Here is a 20962-nt window from a genome sequence, read left to right as displayed (position 1 = left end):
AACTGTATAATACATTAAATAAATAAGAAAGGCCATAAGGTACATGGGAAGGACATCCAGTGTAGATAAATACACCAGACGGCATTTGGAAAGATTTTGGTTTTCCTTGATACTTTCCATTAATTGCATTAAAACTGCAGGTTTCGAAGAGTAATTCTCCCCCATAAATAATAAGGTTAGGAATAATACCTGCATGAAAAAAACCCTCGAGCTTTCTGTTTAAATGCCACATTTGAGATTTGTTTCTCACCCTTGCCTTGAATTCCTGTCACATCAGCTACTAAGCTTCAAGTTCTTCAGGACTATCAATGTCTGATAGAATGAGTTGACTGAGTTGGGGTTATCAAGACTTGGACCACTCAGCATGTGTATTAGAGACAACTATGGAAATAGTTTTCAAGAGAAGACAAAGATCTTATGATACAGACTCCAGGAAAGGGTATGAGGCAGGACAACGTTTATCTTCCTATAATTCACATTTCTGACATCAGCTCTTTGGGAAAAGATCAGTGCTAGAAACCTCTTATGGAGCCCCTCTGTTCCTGTGCTGGTTTTTCTTAAGTATCATTTGGAGATGGAGTTGTTTTTGTATCTGGTGAGTGAGGTGCAGCATCCACCAGTATTTGTGTTCCATGTGCACAGTTCCTAACCTTTCAGGTAGGGATAAGGCATCCCTAGTCTCTAAAATAAGACAATGCTGCAGGTGGTGTCAGAGGCATGTCTGTTTAGAAACCAGAACTGAAGTTGAAGGGCTAAAGGAGTCATTTTAAGATGCTTAAAAAACTCCAGTGCTCTTGTACAAGTCTGACACTTATCTAGAAGTCATCGTTCACCTCAACTCACTGGAGGCTGGGGCGGCATTCTGGGGAAGAATTATTGTATGTTTAACCTCTTTCTAGGCTCTTCCCTAAGCCATCTGTTACTGGCCACTGTTAACAAGAGGCTTGCGAGCTTTATGGATCTTTGGTTTGACTTTTTGATTCTATCTTTAAACATGGAGAAGAATTAGTTCATATTGTGATAAGCTTTCAGGAATGTAATTTACCATAGCAGCAAACTGTAGTGTTATAAAGTGCATATTTAAAATGGCCTGCAGTTAGTTGTCTCTGCTGGAAGATTTATACATAAACTGGCACTTTGTGACAGTGAGTATCTATCATCGGAAGAGAAGTAAAAATAAATGGGTGGTATAAATTGTTCTAACTCATTTGAGGCCCTATATCCCCAGTGAGCTATTGTTATGAGAGGCACAGAAGTAACTGCTGTGAGTCATGGAGCAGCATTGCTTTAGAAGGGTACATAATGGCATTTCAACAGAGGACACAAGTAGAAGCTATGGTGTAACCAGACAACCTTTCAGTCCATTTATCAAAGCACTTGTAGTTCCCATTTCAAGGAAGGCGACACAGTAAATATGAGCAAAAGAATAAAGTTTATCTGTATATCTGGATCCAGACATTTCACTAAATAAAACAACAAAATAAATCAATGCAGAACTGCTAGTGCTTAAGTGCTTAGTAAAGAGCTTGTGAATCCATCACAAATGTGGGCTGTTTTTTTTTGTTGCTGTTTTGGATCCTGAAAACAATTTAACAGATTAAGGGTCTTTTTTTGCCAATTTATGTAAGAAATCTTGACCTTTGTAAACACAAAGAAAAGAGTGATATGCTACTGTGTTCCTGGTGTATACTTTCCCAAGCTGAAACATAAAATATGCTTAATGGATACTGATAAAAGGCAGAAGTAAATGTATGTGAACATTTGAGTCAAAATTCATCTAAAGGTTTTGCTTCAAATCTGAGCATGCAATCAGGGTCTCTGATAAGACATTTGAAGTTCTTGCATCTCTGATATAGACAGATGGAAATGGTGGACATTGAATGAGCCTGGAATGATTACCTATGGATTCATTGTTGTTTAACTTCTTCTTCCAGAGCTGAAGCTCTCAAGTTGTCCCAGGCTTTGTTCCAAGTTTGCTTCCTGGAATTAACACAGGAGGTTAACCTCACACCCAAGGAATAAAAATGTACAGGGGTGCAAATTTTCTGTTGAGGACAGCAGCGTTGTTTTTCTGTGTGTGGGGAGAGCAAAAACCCAGGCACAGTTCTAGAGGCTCCTTTTGTCATCTCCTGGAGATCTGTCTCATAGAAGACTCTTAATGACACAACTGTTAATCTGAAACTACTCACTAGACCTTCCTGGCATCTCCTTGTACTCATACAGAAGCTGTTTGATCCACTTGTTCCAGCCCCTCTCTGGGGTCATGGATATTTTGTTTGTGATATCTCTAATCCTCCTGACAACTCCTTGGTTATGGCATAGAGACAGATAGTGAGAAAAGGTTGTAGGCTGTCTCTTATGCTATTATCACTATGTACATGGAGGGACAGGCTCCATATGTACAGTTAGAAGGTTTGTTTGGATGGAAAGGAGCTAGAAAGACAGTGCTGGTGTCCTTGTGGAAGTTCAGTGGCTCAGTACTGTGTGTTGGTTGGATTCCCGCACTGTTTCTGAGCTGGAGCATCCACTCTAGTCTTGTTTTGTCCTAGTGAACAGAATTATGAATTGGGAAGGTTTAAAGCAGCCCTAAATGCAGTGAGTTGAACTCGACTTCCTCACAGTTGAGTTTCCTTGTCCTCATGAGGTAGGCAGTATACAGTGAAAATAAAATACATATTCATCCTATTTGATTTAGGTGGGCTTGAGGTGTTCTTCTTTCTCTTTGTCATTTTGCTAACATTTTTTTCCTTGCTGAAAAGGAGATTTATAAGAAGTGCATTTTTTGGCAGAGAAGTGATATTTTATTAACATTTCCCCATTTAAAATTAGATAATGATAAACAAAATGAAGGGGACTGGAGCAATTCCTGTATGAAGATAGGCTGAGAAAGTTGGGGCTGTTGAGCCTGGAGAAGAAAAGGCTGCGTGGAGACCTCCTAGCAGCCTTCTAGTATCTGAAGGGGGCCTATAGGGATGCTGGGGAAGGACTCTTCATTAGGGACTGTAGTGATAGGACAAGGGGTAACGGGTTAAAACTTAAACAGGGGAAGTTTAGATTGGATATAAGGAGGAAATTCTTTCCTGTGAGGGTGGTGAGGCACTGGAATGGGTTGCCCAGGGAGGTTGTGAATGCTCCATCCCTGGCAGTGTTCAAGGCCAGGTTAGAGAGAGCCTTGGGTGACATGGTTTAGTGTGAGGTGTCCCTGCCCATGGCAGGGGGGTTGGAACTGGATGATCTTAAGGTCCTTTCCAACCCTGACTATTTTGTGATTCTATGGTTCTGTGATTCTAAGAGCATTTTACTTCCAATACAATTTTCATTTTTTTCCTATTTTATATTCTGCTTTTGAATTTGGAGGTTTGAGTACAAAGTGAAGAAGTCAGAAGTTTGCAGTAGGAGATAGGAGAGGTAGGTACCAGTCTAGCACTGCATTTTCTCCTCGGGAAAATGGCAGGATTGTATAATGTGAAAAATAGTATTCCATCTAAAGCAGATCTCAGTTGTTCAGATATGCTGGTTAATATTTGAAGGCTGAAATCATTAGTATTAAGAAAAAAGAGAACTTCTAGATCTGTTTGTATGATCAAGTAATAAGAGCACAGTCAGATGAAGGAATTAACTGAGTAATCTATAGTGTGTGTTTGCACGATGTCAGCAACTCTGCACTAGCACTCTTGGCCCTGGTTTCCTGTGGAATGTGCGAGATCCCTGGGATCTGTCACACAATACACCACATAAAGATGATGAGTAGAGGTGGTTTTGCTGGGCAACTGACCTCCTAGTTTTGCCCATAATAATTTATTTGTGTGGCTGTACCCTAAGACATACTAATACCATACATACGTGGGCTGAAAACTGATGCTGCACGTTGAAAAGAAGCGTCAAATACCCACAGGTCAGCTCAGATGAAGAGGCTGGAACTGGATGCTATCTAAAAATGGGCCACTGTGTAGAGGGGTCTGATGTTAAGGTGTACAGTGAGTCAGTTAAGCCCCATAGCATCCATTGTTAGAAGGTTTTCTCAGAAATGCAACTTCAAACTGGCTTCTGATGGCAGACCTCCAGAAAAGCTGCTTATACAAGTGCAGCCTGTGACCTCTTGCCTTCCCTGCGCTTGGCGAGGGCCTCATCTAGTGCGTTTTTAAAGGTACAATAAAATGCAGCTGAGTAAAACAGGGTGGTTTTCTTTTTGCTAAATTTGATTTTTTTGTTGCTGTTGTTGTCAGTTTTAATCAACCTTCTAGTTGATGTCTTTAACTGTTAAGAACCAGGATCCTCTGGGTGAGGGGGTAAACCCCAAGCACTGTCTTACAGCTTCTTCTGGTGGATTAGTTGTAAAGCAGTAAATGTTTGAGTGCATGGCCACCCCCCTTGATGAGGAGCCTGTCTAGTAAAGTCCTGTCTGCTTCTCAGTTTTTGAAGCGTGCCTAAGGAGATAGAGTGATGTTCTGAGAGACAGAGTGCGCGCGGCTGGAGCTGTCCTCAAGAGCTCTTTCCTACTTTTAGAAAATGAAGAACATGAATATGCAGAAGCAGACAGATTTCTGTCTTATTCTTCAGTATCTAAGAATCTGCTGTCCCTCATTTGAAGAGGTGTCTCTCTTCAATGTGTGAACATTTGCTAATAGTCTTAATTATGGACACGAAAAACTGGGGCCAAAGTATTTCCTAAGGGTAGGTACCTAAGTCCACATTTGGATACTTAAACAACTAGCTTCGTGTTCTAAGTTGCTGAGCCACAAAGCAATAGGAAATGCGTCTGGCTTTTTTGGAAATCAGAGTACTTATTTAAGTGTCTAAATACAAGTGTTAGCCTAGGTCTTCAGACAATAGAAATCAGCATATCTCCATAGAAGCTGATGGTTAATATGCTGGTTTGTGCAAGTTGAGGCTTTGGCTCCAAGGCTGGAAGCACTGATCCAGATGAATTTCTCTTTATACCATAAGTATAAGTACAAGTTGAATAAGTAATATTATTGTCATTCAACATATTCTTTCATTAGAATTCATTTAAAAAAATTAAATACCTTTCCTTATTTAGCCTCAAATAAAAATCTCACAGTTAAAATGTTTAATAATCCCAGTGAAGTTTTCTTCTAATTGATCCTTGTTAGATATAAAGCCAGGTTGGGCAGTATATAGTCCCACTGCAGAACTCACCTGAAGTATTTTCAGAGATGAGGCAATCAGGTTGCCCTGGAAGTGTGGTTTCTTTACTGGGCATTAATCACACACGTTGTTTGGTCTCTGATTTGTGGACCAGTTTTATGGCAAATTTAGAATATTAGAAATAGTTCCACATGTGTGTCATTCACATTTTGCTGCCCTTCTCATAAGGGTTGCTCTTTGGAATAAGAGGTAACAGTAGTCCCTAAGAATTCATATGGGTCTTCTAGTTTTAGGTTGTGCTGTATGTTTTGTCCAGAAAATAACTAAAGCAGGGTTTGAACTGGAAGATGAGCTCCGAATCATCATTAGAAATCCCAGATCCCAGTCTGCATTTTGATGCACGCTCTTTGTATGTTTCTCATTCTGGTAATTTTGACTGACGGGAGTTATTGTGATTAGTTTGACTTTTGTCATACAAGTTTGTGATATTACCTAGTGCAAAATAAACAGCAAAATGAAAAAAGGCTTTCTATCAATATTGTCATACATCTCCTTTGTGGATCTGCTGGGCTTGAACCTTGCTGAGCTGCTGCACTGGAATGTGCTGGACCTGTGTTCTTAATGTTATTGTGTTGTGTAAATAAGCAATATCTTTGTCTTCTTTCTCCACCTCTCAATTCCATTTTCTGGGTGTAGACTCTCTTCTGAGACCCCTCAGGCCCTGAACTAAACAGGCACACATGCCTCTGCCAGGGCTCCCATCCTGCGAGCAGTCACCCTTTGCACTTACCTCCCATGAGACTGAAGGCAGTGAGGGGCCACGGATGGCACAAAACCATGTCTTTACTACAAGCAACACAAAAGAAACCAACTTGGGCAAAACAATTCTGAATCATGGAATCATATAATAGTTAGGGTTGGAAAGGACCTTACGATCATCTAGTTCCAGCCCTCCTGACATAGGCAGGGACACCAAACAGTAAACCATATTGTACGTGTTTCTGTTTCAACTTTCCCTCCATGGGCCACTCTCTGGCCGTAAGTTTATGCTTTTGACAGTGCCCAACAGCCTTTGATTCTCTTGCATGATGGTGTTTTCTGGTTTGGATTGTATCTGCCTTTCTGTCTCTTTCAACCTTGGCTGGCTCCAGAGTCAAAAATCTTATCTTGCAGTATCTTATACTGTATAAATATCACCTGATGTCTTTAAATACTGTTCGTTGTTGTTGCACAACCTCCATAGACATAGTTGGACAATTTTGTTTTGCTTTTATACTATTGCCATTCTCAAATAAATGGGAGTCTCTAAGGCTTAGTAAGTTACCAGAGTTCTGGGTTTGGCAAACCTGTGACTTAGCCTTGGCAACAGATGATGGAGTGCATATTCTGCAAGGCATTTATAAAAGGGATTTCATCACATAAACCAGAATTCTTCAACTGTCTATAATGAGATTACCAAAATAATCTGTGGACGGATTTGCTGAAGCAAAATCCTGAAGTCCGCATTCTGTATGTACATTGTTGTCCCTCAAGTAAGTTCCATGTTTCCAGTGGGATAAAGTTAGCTGTGTGCAAAAGTTCGTGTGGCCTAGTCTTAATATCGTTGCAGAGCAACTCTGTCATTGAGGATGGCCCAAGGGGTGCCAACCTGTCACATGGAAGAGCTTGCCACCACAAGCTATGCAGCTACATAGCAAACTGATGACAGCCAGGGGACATAAGCTTAAAATATAATCAAATCAATGACTGGCAGTTTATGAGCTATAGGAGTTGGAATATTAATAAATTTTATTCCCTTTTGTGCTCTGAAGCTACTTCTTGTGTTCCAAGACCTTATTTTCTTCAATATATTTTACATCAGGCTAAAGCTTGAATGCTGTTATGTGTTTAATATGTAATTACTGCTAAGGATAAATACATTTAAAGAAGTTGACTGTACTCACCATAGGTTTAACCTAGAGAACTGTCCCCAAAGTTAAGGGGAAGCTTAATTTTCAGCCCGTTTAGTGCTTGAGAAATAATACCAGGTGGCTGTTTTAGAGTAGACATCAGTTCACTGCAAATACAATTGCATGCCCCAACTCCGCCCAGTTAATATATATGCCACCAGAAAGTGCTGTTATTAAATCACACACTCAGTAGCTATTACTGTGACCTAAGTTTGAACCAGAAACCTAGAAATGAAACTTTCTTGGGTTTCCCTTTGAATTCTCCCCTTCTTCTATGAATCTCTTTCATTCTTTGTCAGAGTGTTGTGGTCAAATAGCTATATAAGACCCATCTGTCAGCAGAAGCAAAATGATACAGTTTTCTTTAATACAGGATTTTATGCATCAATGTAAAACCTCTGCATTGAATGACTATTGGTATTCTCAATCGACACTCAGAAACTTTGGAAGTTAAAAGTCAGTGGAGAACTTAATGAAAGTATTTGACTTGTCAGTGATCAAAGTTCAGAACTGTAAAGAGCATTTATTAGTTGGTGACTGATACAATGCTTTCCCTTGTGTTTTTTTTCCCTGCTTTCCATTAATATCTTAGATCTTTTTTCATACCTGCCTTAGCCTAACAAAAGCAGCTGTTATTCTAAAGTTCTGGCTATAGAAGCTGATAAGTGAAGTGATTTTCAAACAAATTTTCTGGTCTACCTTCTCATTAGCAAATGGTTACTCTGAAAAGGTTGTGACAGTACAATGAAGGCTTAATTTTCCTTTGAAGTAAGTCAATGTAAGTCAAGAATAGTTCACATTAATTTGTTTCTTGTTTTTCTCTCTCTAGTGCATACTGCAAGTAAATAAAGAATCTGATAGTGATACTAGAATGCTGTTAATATGAGAGGCCCAATATCCAGAAGCAGAAATGAAAATGGAAGAAGATGGGTTATATAGCAGTATACCTTAAGACTTTAATATATATTAAATATAGATATTTTTCAGGTAATAGCCAAATTCTCCAGTAGTGTTATATGGAATTTATGTGAGCCTGTATCAGCAACAAATCAGCTAAAGAAGCAAGTTCTGCTTCCATAAAACTGCTTTTGCCGGTGTGGTGTGTTTTACTTTATCTTGTCTCTGGTTGCTGTAACATTTACATAAACCTGAGGAGGAAACACAAGCATGTGCCTTATGGCTAGTTTAGCAAAACAAAGCTAAGTAAAATAAATCTTGCATTGCAACTTGCTCATCTGATAGGATGGCAGAATGCCTACACGATGCTCCTCTGGGTTCTGTTCCACTCCTTGTACCAAATGACAGGCCTTAAAACTGAACTTAGTTGCGATTAAAGGCACTGGCTCCTCTGATTCACTCACATGAGCTGTAAGTTAACCTCTGAGTGGTAAGTAGTGCTTTTTTCCATGTAGCCTTTTACAAGAGAGGTTAATTTTTTTCCATGTTTTTGTTTTAGAGGGAAAGGCAAGCGGGAAGGACTAGACTAAATGAAATACATGACAGATCTCACATATTAGTGCCATTTAAGCAGGTCCTTTCATACTTTAGCTTAGCTCTACGTAGCATTATATATTTTGAAGATGTTTTTTCATTTCTGTGGGCTGCCAGATGGACTGCTGATACCTTCTGATTTTAGATAATTTGACATTGATTTTCCTAGCACACGTCAGGGTTGAAATCTGGTCTGTAACTCATCCAAATGATCTATTCATAACAGAAAGTGCCTTCTGGCAGTTGCACCACAGCTGAATATTGTTAAACTGAATTCATCATTTCATTTGTTTCTGATTGCTCTATAATGTTTACATATCTTACATATTAGTATGATCTTTTATAAAGCACACACTGAAGTTAAATCCTCCCAGGCAGAACTTTTTTCTCCTTCCTCTCCCTTTCACAAGGTGTTGAACTCTTTCTCCCTTTAAATGAGCAGGAATCTTGGGAGTGCTTAATGCTTGTTTGAAATGACGGGCTCAGCAAGTAGGACTGTGTGTGCTGGGGAGACATGGAAAGGTGACATTTTCCTGCGCAAAAGGAATCTTCCCCCTCCACACAGAATAATTATGAGGTGGAATTGCTTGTCTGAGTGTAATACTTTTGTAAGTAACTATCAATCATCACATGGCAATAGGCTCCTGTGAATACATTCAACTGAAAAATTTATAGACACTGCTTATGACTGAGTGAGTGAATAGGCTCAGATTCTTCTCATCGCCCCTTTTCAAACTCCTGATGCAATAACTGGTGTGCAGAGATCACTCTAACGTCCAGCAGAGGATATCCTCTCAGTGTTTCACTGTATGTAAAAGAAAATAAACATTAATGTGTCTCACAATAGGATTGTGTCACGGGATGAATTTAAGTTCAGTAGAAGGCAGAATATCGCAGGCTCCCTTTGAATTTGGATTTTAACTTTCAAAGAAGGATGACATCTCTTGTTTGCTTTAAAAATAAGAATCGATTGCCTATAAATCTAAACCAGATGTTGTTTTTCTGTGAAAAAGATTAAGGATTTTCTTAAGCTCATTAAAGGGAAAAAAAGTAATGACAACACAGTGATCCTCCTATATCGTCATAAGAATGTCTGAAGGCAATGGAAAGCCATGAAAACAACCTGGTATCAGTGCAACAAAATGAGCTCTAAGTCTGGCAAATCGTGCTTGTCTTCTGGGTTCTGTAGCAAACTTTGCACTCTTTCTCCAGCCTTACGCTTATGTCTAGTGTAGTGTTTTAGTGGGATGGGGTGGTATGTGTACTCAAACACAAGTTGGACTTTTTCACGTGAAAATACCGATGCCAGCTCCTGCATGGCTTGAAAAACTGAGGCATCATCCAAATATTTCAAGGAGGGGAAATGGAAACCATTTGCTATTTCTTATGCAGGTATCTATGGAAGAATGTTCATGCTGTTGCTTCTCAGAGCTTGTGTGTCTGTTTTGGGGAGTGTGTTATTTCCTAATTTTCTCACTTTCCATGCGCATCAAAACCCAGAGTCTGAAAAACGTGACTTAAACTCTCTAAGTGGAAGGAGGATGATGCCGTATGCGGTATCACTAAAGCCCAGTGTTACAGCAAATGTTCCTTATTCCAGCTGAAAGTTTCCACAACAGAAAAACACATGATAACCTAGTACCCCACTGACTACATTCGTCAGTGTGGCAATATGCAACTCCCTCGTTTGCTCTGTTTCTGTGTTGAAAGTTTGCTGGGTTGTGTACAAATGATGGTTCACTAGTAAGATCATAGGAAACTCTCAGTGTAATTTGAGAAGAGGAGGCTCAGAAATATTCAGTCCTGGTACATTCCTGTGGGTGTCCAAAATACTAGGCCAGAAGTACTGGCTCTGGGGAGAGGTTTGGTCTTTTAAGCAATCTAATCCTTTTGGTGCTGTCAGATCTATAGAACAATTTGGTAAATTGTGGACTAATGATAGAAGAAAGGGTTTTTTTGTGTTTGTTTTAAAATACAGTTCTTGAGCTCTAGAACTTCCCCTGATTTCACAAAGCCTCCTTGTGCCTTTAAGATCCTTAGACTATTTGGTTTCTTCAGACTATACAATGTTAGATTTTAAGCTTGATACATCTGGTGTACCTAGATTCTTCCTTCAGAAGACACAGGAGGCTACTGCAAAGTTTGCTGCATCAAAAATACTTTGAGATGGGACTTCAAAAACCCAGGTCCTTTCTGTCCTAAGTATTCCTTCCCACCTGTAGAGACACATGGTGTGTCCACAGCGGTGGAATGGGAATGAGACGGGACATCTGGGTTCTCAACACGCTTCCGTCACTAGTTGGGAGCAGATATTAACTGGGAATTTTGACCGTATTCTGTGTCCTTTGCAAGGTCAGCGATGTGGAATTGGTCTAAAACCCAGGTTATTTTAGGATTTGCTTTCTGTTGCACTTCATTTTGTTATTGAAATTGTAAAAGAAAGCTTGCCCCATAGAGGTGTTGAAAACTCAAAGCTGTAATAATTTGTAGTTTTAAGAGAAAACAAAACAAAACCAAATGTCTTTGCAATGTTTCTGACGTAGCTTCGTCCACTTGGAGTCATAAATGCCTTTTTAAATTCAGCGCAGCTATTCTTGCTCTTTAATGGGTTTAGTCAGCCACAATCTTACGCAGACACACAGGCACATGTGCACGCATGCATCTTTAGTGAGAGTAAGTCAGCGCGTTAGAGCTGATAGAGGAGAACTGAGCAAGACTCTTGTATTTATTAGATGTGTTCCTAAGAGAAATGGGGTTTGTTTGACACTGTAGTGGTGTATTTTGAGAAACGAGTTTGTGGTGTTTTGCTTTCCTACTTAACTTCATGACGAGAATCAGCTGTCATGTCAGTTTATGGCTTGAGCAGACTATTGTTTGTGCAGCACCCTCCCTGCTGCTGTATTTACTAAACATGTGTGATGCACAAACGCCAGTAAACTGCATCTTGGAGTATATTTCCTAGTTGCTAGCAAAAAACTGTCTTTAGAGCTTGGGCTGTTTAAATCTAGGGAGAATGTGCATTGAGTTTAACATGAACAGGCCTAAATTTTGAATTATTCCTCCTCAAACTATTTTGATGTGAAGTCCGGGCCTTAGAGAAATCAATAGCAAACCTTAAGCATCCTTCAATGGATCTAGAATTTTGCTAATGAAGAGCAAGGTTTAAATATATAATAACATTGTCCCATTGACTAAAACCTCTTTTTTGCTGTTCCAGTATTGCAAACATACAGACTTACTTTATTTGTGGATTCTCTCACTTCCTCCTCTTGGAGTACTTCCCACCTTCTAGAGAAAAACAGTTGCAGATTTAGCCATCCCATTAACATGGACTGGAGGGAAGTGCATTCCTGCTTCATGTGGCGATGTAGGACTGCATTGCTGTTCTCTTTTCCCAGTGCAATGCCTGTGTGTACTTCAAATGTATATACCTCTGTTGGTCGTGGAAGAGAAAACATGAGTCTTGCTTCCAAGAATAGCAGGTAGCCTGCCAGGGGATGGATAACTTGCGTTCAGTCTTTGTAGCAAGTGCTAGGACCCAGGTTCCACTGCCCTGTTCTCTCATGTGCTGCACCTTCCTTGGTAGACTAGATAGCACACCTCCTTAGGCTTCCTTTCTGAACCAGAAAGAACATCTAGAAAGCCTTTCTAGTCTATGGAAAGTGGAACAGCTTTATAAGAGGAAGGAAAATGCCTTCCACCCTTATAAACTGGTAATTTGCATCTTCTGAAGCAGAGAAAGGAAATGAACCAGTGTCTCCCACATCCTGAGTGGTCTGACCACTAGAATATTGCACAGGAGCAGGATATCACTGTGTATGTGGGTGGTATATTTGATTCAAATGGTACAGTACAGTCCTGTTCAGCTTCTGGAAGATAGGGCTTAGATATATCTGCCTTGGTGGAAAGATTCAAAGGAAGGAGTGGTTTGCGTAAAGCTAAGCCTAAGTAAGGGCAGAATCTAATGTTTATCCAGGCAGATGGTTCCTCATGGCTAACACAAGCAAATCCCCTTTCACACAGCCAGGTTTGCACCTGAGGCACCTAACCCTCCCGGTGGTGCCAGGTGAGCACAGCCTCAGGAGTTGATGGTGGATCGTGGGAACCTCACTGTCCTCTGTCTGCAGGATCCCCTGTTGCTTCTTAACTCTGAAAACATACAGGATGAGTGCTCTGTTAACACCAGTTGCTGATTACTTTGGCTGTATTTCCTAGTGGCAGTCAAGCAGAGTGTTGTATCCAACTGTTCATTTTAGGTGTTTTTCTGCAGAATCTCTCCCTGTAAAATATTGCTCCTGTTCCTGGTATTTCTTACTTTCTGCATGACCAGACCCAACTGTTCTGTAAATGGAAGTGAGGGGGGGAAGCTGTGCAATCAGTACCTGCAGCTGTGTCATACCTAAATATGGTGCAAATAGGGACATATTTCTCCACATACTCTTTTGAGTATCTACCTATAGATCTCCAGTCATGTTGGTAACTCCAGTGGAGGAGGAGCAGGAATCTTTTTCAGTATTGGACCCTGATAGCTGCCAAACATCAGTTGTGAAGTACCTATTTGACAAGTAGTTTGATTCACTTGAGCTTTCTCTTCCTTTTCCAGGTCAGTGAAACACCCATTTTTGTGCCTGGTGTCTGGGGACCTTATTTCTCTGCAATGGTACCTGGACTGTGGTTGAATGAGGGAGGTCAAAGTGCTACAGGCAAGCTGGTAAGTGTTTGGAGAGGCAAACAGACTCCAAGACGGGAGGTCTTGTGTAACTGCTGTCATTCAGGATAGTTTCCCAGTCAGTTCAGGCAGATCTCTGCCTGAAAAACCTTTGTAAGATTACAGGAAATAACATGCTGCTGAAAGCAATAAACAGTTGATTGTTATCTCTCTCACAAACTGATAGGGGATTATATATGGGGCAGAGCACTAAGGGCATGTCTTTTTATGATGATGGTGATGATTATTGTGATTACTTTCAGGCAAATAAGCATTCATTCTTCAGCAGGAGGTTGAGATAGACTTTGAGATAAAGAAAATTATACCTGTTGTGTTATATAGAACAATTTGCCCATTGATGAGAATAAATGAGAGGCATATTGTATGGACACAGTAGTAATATATTAGTGTGTTACCCTGCCTAGATACTGCATATATTGTCACTTCAATTCTTTCCTTGGGTACAAAGTGTCTAACTATGTTAGGTTAATTTAATTTATCAATAAAAACTGGACTAGATTCTCTAAAAGTGAATTTTCTCATTTACAGGGAGTCAGTCAGAACTAAACCACAGATTTCAAAAGGAAAGAAAAGCTACATGTATAGAGCAGCATTCAGGCTTGAGTCCAAAACTGTCAGCAGGACCTTCGTGACTGCTTAACCCTGGAAGCTTCTCAAGCTCCTGGTGTGTGCTCAGTCTGCAGAAATACTGACTGCCCTTAGGGGTGAGCTGCCAGGGTCCTCTTGAGAAACTCCAGGAGGTGGGCGCAGTGCTGCGGGTGTCCCCTGTAAGCTCACCAAACACACAGCTGGGTTGGGTCTTTCACAGATTGCTGGTGTAATTGCCGTCTTACTCACACCTAGCATCACCCACCTTTTGAAAAGCCTTGTGATCCGGTACATGTCCAGGAAGTAGTAGATTGGGCCATCACTGCATTTATACATTCCATACGGAACAGTCACTGAATGAGAAACAGAAATAATCCTGGATCGGGAAGCCCCAACACACCCTAAGTGCTGTGAATTGGTGTTCCCTCCTGTGCTCTCTCCTTGGCCACGTGAATCTGACATTCCTGTCTGTACAGTGTCAGAGCTTCAATGGGAGAGTCATCCCTCTTCCTCTCCTGCAACCTCCAATTCCCATCCCATCTCCAACTCATCCTTAGCTAAATGGTTAAACCGCTCTTGCAGCAAGTGGGATGTGTGTGCTTTACATGTTTCAGGTTGAGATGGGGCTAGAACCCAAGTGTCTCGTTATATAGGTAACCACTACAACCAGGAGTTAGAATGAAATCGCTGCTTATGACACCACTGCTCTAAAAGGAAAATGGCAAATCTTGTGCCCTTCTTTGTAAGAACACGTTTTGAGAGGAGAAGTCCCTTTGTGCTTAATCCAGAGCACGTAGAGACACTTAACAAAGCTCTAGAGAGGATACAGTAAGTCAGCATTTTTTCTTGGCTGGCTCAGGGTAATTCCACACTTAAAACATACCGATGAGAGTTAGGACCTTTCAGAAAGGTGATTTAAAAAATCCTTTCCATTCTAGTAGCAGAGAATAAAGACATTCCTGAGTCATTAAAGAAACTGCTGGAAAAAAAATGTATGGTCTTGTTAGGACTCATAGCAAGTGAGCTCTGAGTCCTGCTCGGTGTATTAGGGAAGCTGTCCTGTTAAAACATTCTTACAATATCTCATGTGGTTTTCTGGGGGTTGTATGTACAGAAGACACATAGGGAGCTGTAAGGAGAAGCAGAGTATGTGCAATGCGTGGAGGATAGAGTGCATTCAGTATCTTTGTAATTGTAAAGCCGTCTTTAGGATCCTGCTTTCTCATACTTCAGGTTTTCTGAAAACAAGAACAAAAAGGACATGTTTTGGGATTCTTTTCTTTGCTTGATCTTTGCCCAAAGGTGAATTCTTCTCATGAAATTCGAAGAGTCAGTTGAACTTGTTAAACGTAAACCCGATACACTTCCTTTTCCAAATCTCTAATTAATTTTTCTATTGATACAGCTGTGAAAAAAGTCTGTTGGGCTTTGAAAACTGGTTCAGTTGGAGTCCAAATGAAGAATTAAGAACACTTGCTTTAAAAAAGCGGGTTTGTTTGAGTGTAACATGGGCTTTTGCACTGAATTTTCAAATCTTATAGGAAGGAAGGTACTGCACAACAGACACAAAGGGTGGCATGTCATCATTACAGACTCTGAAATAAAGAATAGCAGGAAAGGGGTTCTAGATGCAATCCTCATGTGGCCATGTCTTGAATTAAGGGCATTTAGATATCTCACTTCCTAACTTCTGTAATGTTTTTGTGCAAGTGTTTCCATAGCACACATGTATATATGATATTTATTTATAGATCTAGTTCTGAATTTATGAGCTGCTCCTGTGTTCTACAGAAGTTATGCAAGAGTGCAAAGCTCAGACCTGAGCACATTTGACTTGTGTCTTTGATGCAGATCCCAGACAGAACAGGCATGCGTTATTTTTATTGCTGTGTTCAGATGTTGTGCTTCATTATAAGTTTTCCTACACTGGTTAAGGACTAGGCTCATGCTGTTAAAATTAAATACCTCATGTGGATTCCTGCCAATAGGTATTGCCCAATATATGCAGTGCTCTTGAGTAGCTCTAGTTTAGCCTCCATAGCTTTTGCTGTCACTTCTGATGGGGTATTACCAAGAGGCCACAAAACTTGCTGAATTATTGTCTTAAAAGCCCATGTTATTCTACCTGCTCCTTTGTTTTGTGAGTAATGGTGGCCACTCTGAAGTGAAAGGACAAGCTGATTTATAAATTTAGTCTAGGACAGAGCCTATATTGATCTTTTTTTTATAGCAACAATTGCTTGTCAGGGTATACGTTTTGTTTCCTGCAACGAACACGTGAGCATCTGTCAGGATGACAACCCACCCGGTGGTTTATTATAATAGATATAGAAAGATGTAGGGATTTGGGCCAAGAAGATGTTCCTGGTAGAATTCCAATGAGGGTATGCATGCAAGAGAATGGGAGAGGCTGGAGAACATGCTCTCAGGTAGTGTTGGCCAGGAAGAAAGTCATCCTTTCAGCTTGCTCCTCCAACTAAGGAGCTGCATGCTTAGCATTCTGCCTATTTTTGGTGTACAGTTGATTGTTTTTCCTTCCTGCTTTTAAGCCAAATCCTGCATCCAGTAATGTCAATGGGAGTTCTGCCATTGGCTTCACTAGGACTTAACACCTCATGAGTAATTTAGAAGCTGTCTTGTCTTTTTAAAGTAATGACACTGCATTACCCTTTACCGGGACTGAAGCTTGAAGATGTAACCGTCCCCAAAATGTTGCTTTGCTCTTTTTCAGGTAGATCATGTGGTCCGAGGCCATGTCGCCTTCCCGGAATTACAGGCAAAAGCTGCAGCCAGGTCACTCTTCTTATTCCTTTATCTCATTACCTGCCTTACAGATTGATGATACAGTGTATTCCCAGCAGTGCCGAACTGCGCTGCTGTATCCCTATTCTGAAACAAGGGAATTAACAGGCTGATAGTGGGTTGGAAGTATTTACAAAGGCTTGCCAGGGGATTGCTCAAAGATGAAAGCTTTAAACTCCCTTCAGATACTTTTGGCATATCTAAATGGTGATATTAACTTTCTGCTTTTTGACTTCTTTTATATCCAGCCCATTTCTTGATATCATAGCAAGTATGTTCAGCAGACCTTTAGGCCTTAGGCTAATGATGTGTCTTAATTTGACCCTGTTAAGCTTCAAGGATGAGATATAGCTTATTAGGAATATATTATTCAATATTTTGGAGCAGACATCTAAAGGAAGGTAGAGCCATTGTATGCAAAACTCCTGCATGGCAGCTCAAATAGAACAGAGAAAATCAGGATGAATTTCAGACAAAACTTGAGATGTAGGAGTGAATTGGAGGTAATTCCAGGATTCCTTGAGCGGGAGGCTGTACGGTGTGGAATTTAGTTTGGTCTGCTTCAGAAGTGGACGAAGACAGTCCAGACACTTCTGTCAGATCTGGATTTTCTCAAGCTTTTTTTGGCTTGGATTCCTTTAAGATGGTTCATGTCACTCCCAGAGAGATCTTAGCTGAACACTTGGCAGATTGGGTGAAAATCTGATTCTCTTTTAATTTCTTTTTCCTCCTTAGACTAAAGAAAAACCCGGCAAACTCAGCAGTTTATCTTCTGTTTGTCACTCTGATCTAAAAGGCATGGGTCAGTCCTGATAGATGTATCAAGTGCATGCAGTTATACAGTGATTTTCAGTCCTCCCTGGGGGGATAAAGCTACCTGGTTTCTCTGGATGACCCTTTCTTCCTTTGTAGTGCCCAATGCCTTATTTGTTTGTTAGCAGCTTGACCAGCATTCCCAGAAATGTATTGGACTTCGTTCAATCTGAAATAAGATTCATGCTTCCTAGAATTCTCTTTATTGTTCCTTAAAAAAGGAAATCAGGAAATAAATACATCTGTGTATGTTTGGAATGAGGATTGATCTGGGGGCTTGTTTTGTTTGGGGGTTTTTTTTCCAAACTTGTGGCTTCCAGGCCTTTTTTCCAGGGCCCACATATGAAGACAAACAATTAGTTTAGTCTGTAATGCCAGGATAAACCACTTCTTTTGTGTGTTGGAAAACAGTATAGAGTAGCCAGCTTGTCTGTATTAGGTCTAATACTGAACTGACCACAGCTCATAGTGCAAAAAGCATGGATCGTGATGGGAATAGGACCCTAAATACAGAATATGGGGAGCAGAACTTCATCTTACCCAAGTGTATGATGTTATAACTTTGGATTTAGTTCTCCTGTGGTTAGCACAACTGCAAAGGATACAATTGATAAAAAGGTTTCCAGTATTTTACAAAAAGGATGATAATATTTTATAAAGTTAATTTGCTCACTGGTATTTTTATGTTTTCCAGCTATTACTCTCCTAATGAAATGTTTGGATAGCTGTAAATTTAGTAAGCAACTTTCTTCCTTGTTTCCCCTATTTTCTTTCTTCCTGTTCTTCACTAATAGTGATTAAATTTATAAAGAACTTCATTTGAACACACAAAAATCAGGAACTTCATGATTTAAATGGAATTTTTCTCCATATTTCTTCATTTCTTTCTGTACATGGAGCACAAGCTTCAGCCTCATCGCAGGGACTAGCAGCGGTAGCTATGCAAGTGAACAGTGTTAGCCCAGCCTTTGGAGTACGTATTTACTTACATAAAGTGATATACTTAATAAGAACACTGTGTCCTGCTTTGGGGGATTGTTGGTGATGATGATAAATTATTTGCCTAGAAATCTCAGCAGAGTATTTCAGAGAGTCAGGTTTTATATTTAGTGTATTCTCTGTGTGGGTGTAGGAATTTCTGTCTTCTGTTCAGCCATTGCAAATGGTCATCAAAAGAAAACAGAATGAGAATTCCATACTTACATGTGCAGCTGTGCATTACCTTCACATCCCATGCGAGGTGCAACACTGTGAAGAGTTAAGCTGCTTTTGTAGTGACAAAAAGCACATGCATGTCTGGATCGCTAAAGGCTGAGGTCACAGATCCGTGCCTCTTCCTTGCTGCTGCCTGTCACCTACTTCTGCCTTCCGAAACCTTTCTTTCCTTTTTCCCAGGCTTCCAATGCTGCTAAGAAGTAGGTTTGGGAATGGCAAACTGCCTGCTGAGCAGCTGATCTCAGAAGCTCCACTGAGCAGGCTTCTGGTCCTTTGCCTACCCCAGAAGCAAGAGTTTGCAAGCTGCATTTATCGCTGTCCAGTAGTTTGTGGTAACTTGTCAGGGCACGAGCAGCTTAGGAAGACTTGCCAGAAACCAGCTCCTACTGACCACTTGTGCTGAAGACCAGCCTTGTGCAGCCCTCCCAGTGCTATTCCTATGTTCTCTCTTCACTTCTTTTACTGGAAGTGGAGAGAGTTGAATTACATGTGGATTTTCTGGACAGCTGTAGATTTAGGATTTGGTCTAAGTAATTGGTATACTTGACCAACAAAACTTGTTTTTTTCCCTTGCAATCCAGTCAATTGCAGAAATTGCTGCGTGTATAAGGACTTTTGCTCTTCAATCTATATATTGTGTAGGTCTGACACCCAGCCAGCACTAAAATGTTGCATCCTGTACAGCCAGGCTAAAGTAGGAAATGAAGAAATAATATGATCATTTCTGCTTTAAACTTTAAATCCTTCTGTTTCCTAGAATCACAGTTTTTAATCTGGAGGAAAAAGTGTCTGACAGCAAAGAATATATGCCCTTTGGCCCTTTGTGAAGCAAAAGCAGGATTTCCTTTCCTACACTTCTTGATGTCATTTCCCCATCTAAAGAGATGTCTCCTGAATAAAGCATTGAGGTTAGACACACGGTATCAGATCAGCAAGGTATCATAAAGATCTGGGGTCTTTCAAGCAGAATATAACAGTCATATTTGGCTGTTCTCTGTACCTCTAGATGTTTTAGAGCCCTTTTTTAGATTTAGAAATCTAATATTTTTAGATCTGCTTTTTCCTGAAAGATACCTGCTGGCATCTTCCAGAATTCCTAAACATTCAGTACCAACCTCTCGCTGCTTTCTGCAGTTATGTCCCACATATGAACAAAACACTGGGCAAACTTGCATTCATCTCTTATTCTCCACTTTCCACGCAGAACCTGTTTAATAGCAGTAGCTTTTGCTCCGCTCTGCAAGTCAGATCCAGCTGCTACTGATACCTTCTCCTAGGACTGAATAGAAGAAGCTCCAGAGAGCTGATTGTGTAATATTATGTATAACACAAACACAGTAGAAGCTGGAACTGGAGAGTGTTTGAAGGCTTTTACCAGTCACTCAGTCCAAACGTAGTGCTCTGAACCCATATCTATATGTAGAGGGCAGAAAAAAAGGTGTGAAAAAAAGTGTAATTCCAAGATTATGTGAGTCTTAAGCCTATTTGGCTGAACTTCAGCCTCTTTTGTACAGCCCTTGTGTTCTGCCAGAGCTGCACGAATGGCTAATCCTCGCGAGGGTAATCAAGCAGGATGGCGATCAGATAGAAGCGGGGATGCCTGGTGGGTCTGTGGTTGAGCAAAGCTCTCCTTTCTTTTCCTCCCTATAGTCAAGGCATGGCTTAGACTGGAAACAAAATGACTTTGTCCTCAGCATGCACTGCTTATAGTGCCGTCCTTAGGGATGTAGAAAACAGGGCCACTTTACAGCAAGGAGGGAAAAATGATTGTGACCTACAAAATTATCATAATTCAGGTCCAGGAAGACACATAAAGTACATTTTAAAGTACGTGAATAATGATGTAAATTAGTTATTTTAATGTCTTCCAAGTGTACTTCATTTTGAATGATACCCTCTGATAACGTACACATGGTAAGGTATAATTGAAAAAACATGCAGCTCAATGCTTGAATGCAAAGTATAAATATACAGCTGCTAGCAGGTCAGAAGTCAAACTAGTAAAGCATATGCCAAATTCCCTTAGGGATCTCATTAGTGCATGATTGAATATACATGTAGAGGCTAAATGAATATCACTGTTTGGGTCTACAGTGGATGAGACAATGACTAATCAATTGTAATTAGGGTTAGATGCTCTTATTGACCCACATGGCTAGAATTAAATGCCCCTCTTGGAGATTTCCAAGGAGTTGAAAAATATATAGGAATCTGTTTATGATAGTAGGAGGGTTTGGAAAAATATTCCAAGCATAATTGCAACATT

The 20962-nt window shown here is 40.4% G+C and overlaps 1 protein-coding gene across 19 annotated transcripts in view; it reads left to right on the top strand.

Annotated features, from left to right (window-relative positions):
• FGGY (FGGY carbohydrate kinase domain containing) overlaps nucleotides 1-20962 on the top strand; it is a 322855-nt gene that overhangs the window by 263636 nt on the left and 38257 nt on the right. For 18 of the 19 annotated variants that reach the window (XR_009743019.1, XM_061451142.1, XM_061451143.1 and 15 more), the window contains 2 exons: nucleotides 13153-13260; nucleotides 16598-16659. Coding sequence is in view for 18 of the 19 variants with exons in the window: in XM_061451142.1 (XP_061307126.1) it covers nucleotides 13153-13260; nucleotides 16598-16659 (170 nt within the window). In the remaining variant the exon portion in view is untranslated. The remainder of the gene's footprint in view (nucleotides 1-13152; nucleotides 13261-16597; nucleotides 16660-20962) is intronic. The other variant, XM_061451150.1, reaches the window with a different exon arrangement.

The sequence above is a fragment of the Pezoporus flaviventris genome, unplaced genomic scaffold, assembly GCF_033815535.1.
Source record: "Pezoporus flaviventris isolate CSIRO_AGI_PZ_B2104156 unplaced genomic scaffold, CSIRO_AGI_Pfla_v1 ptg000013l, whole genome shotgun sequence".
Classification (NCBI taxonomy): domain Eukaryota; kingdom Metazoa; phylum Chordata; class Aves; order Psittaciformes; family Psittacidae; genus Pezoporus; species Pezoporus flaviventris.
The sequence above is the reverse complement of the archived record's forward strand: the minus strand, read 5'-3'. Positions and strand labels throughout refer to the sequence as shown.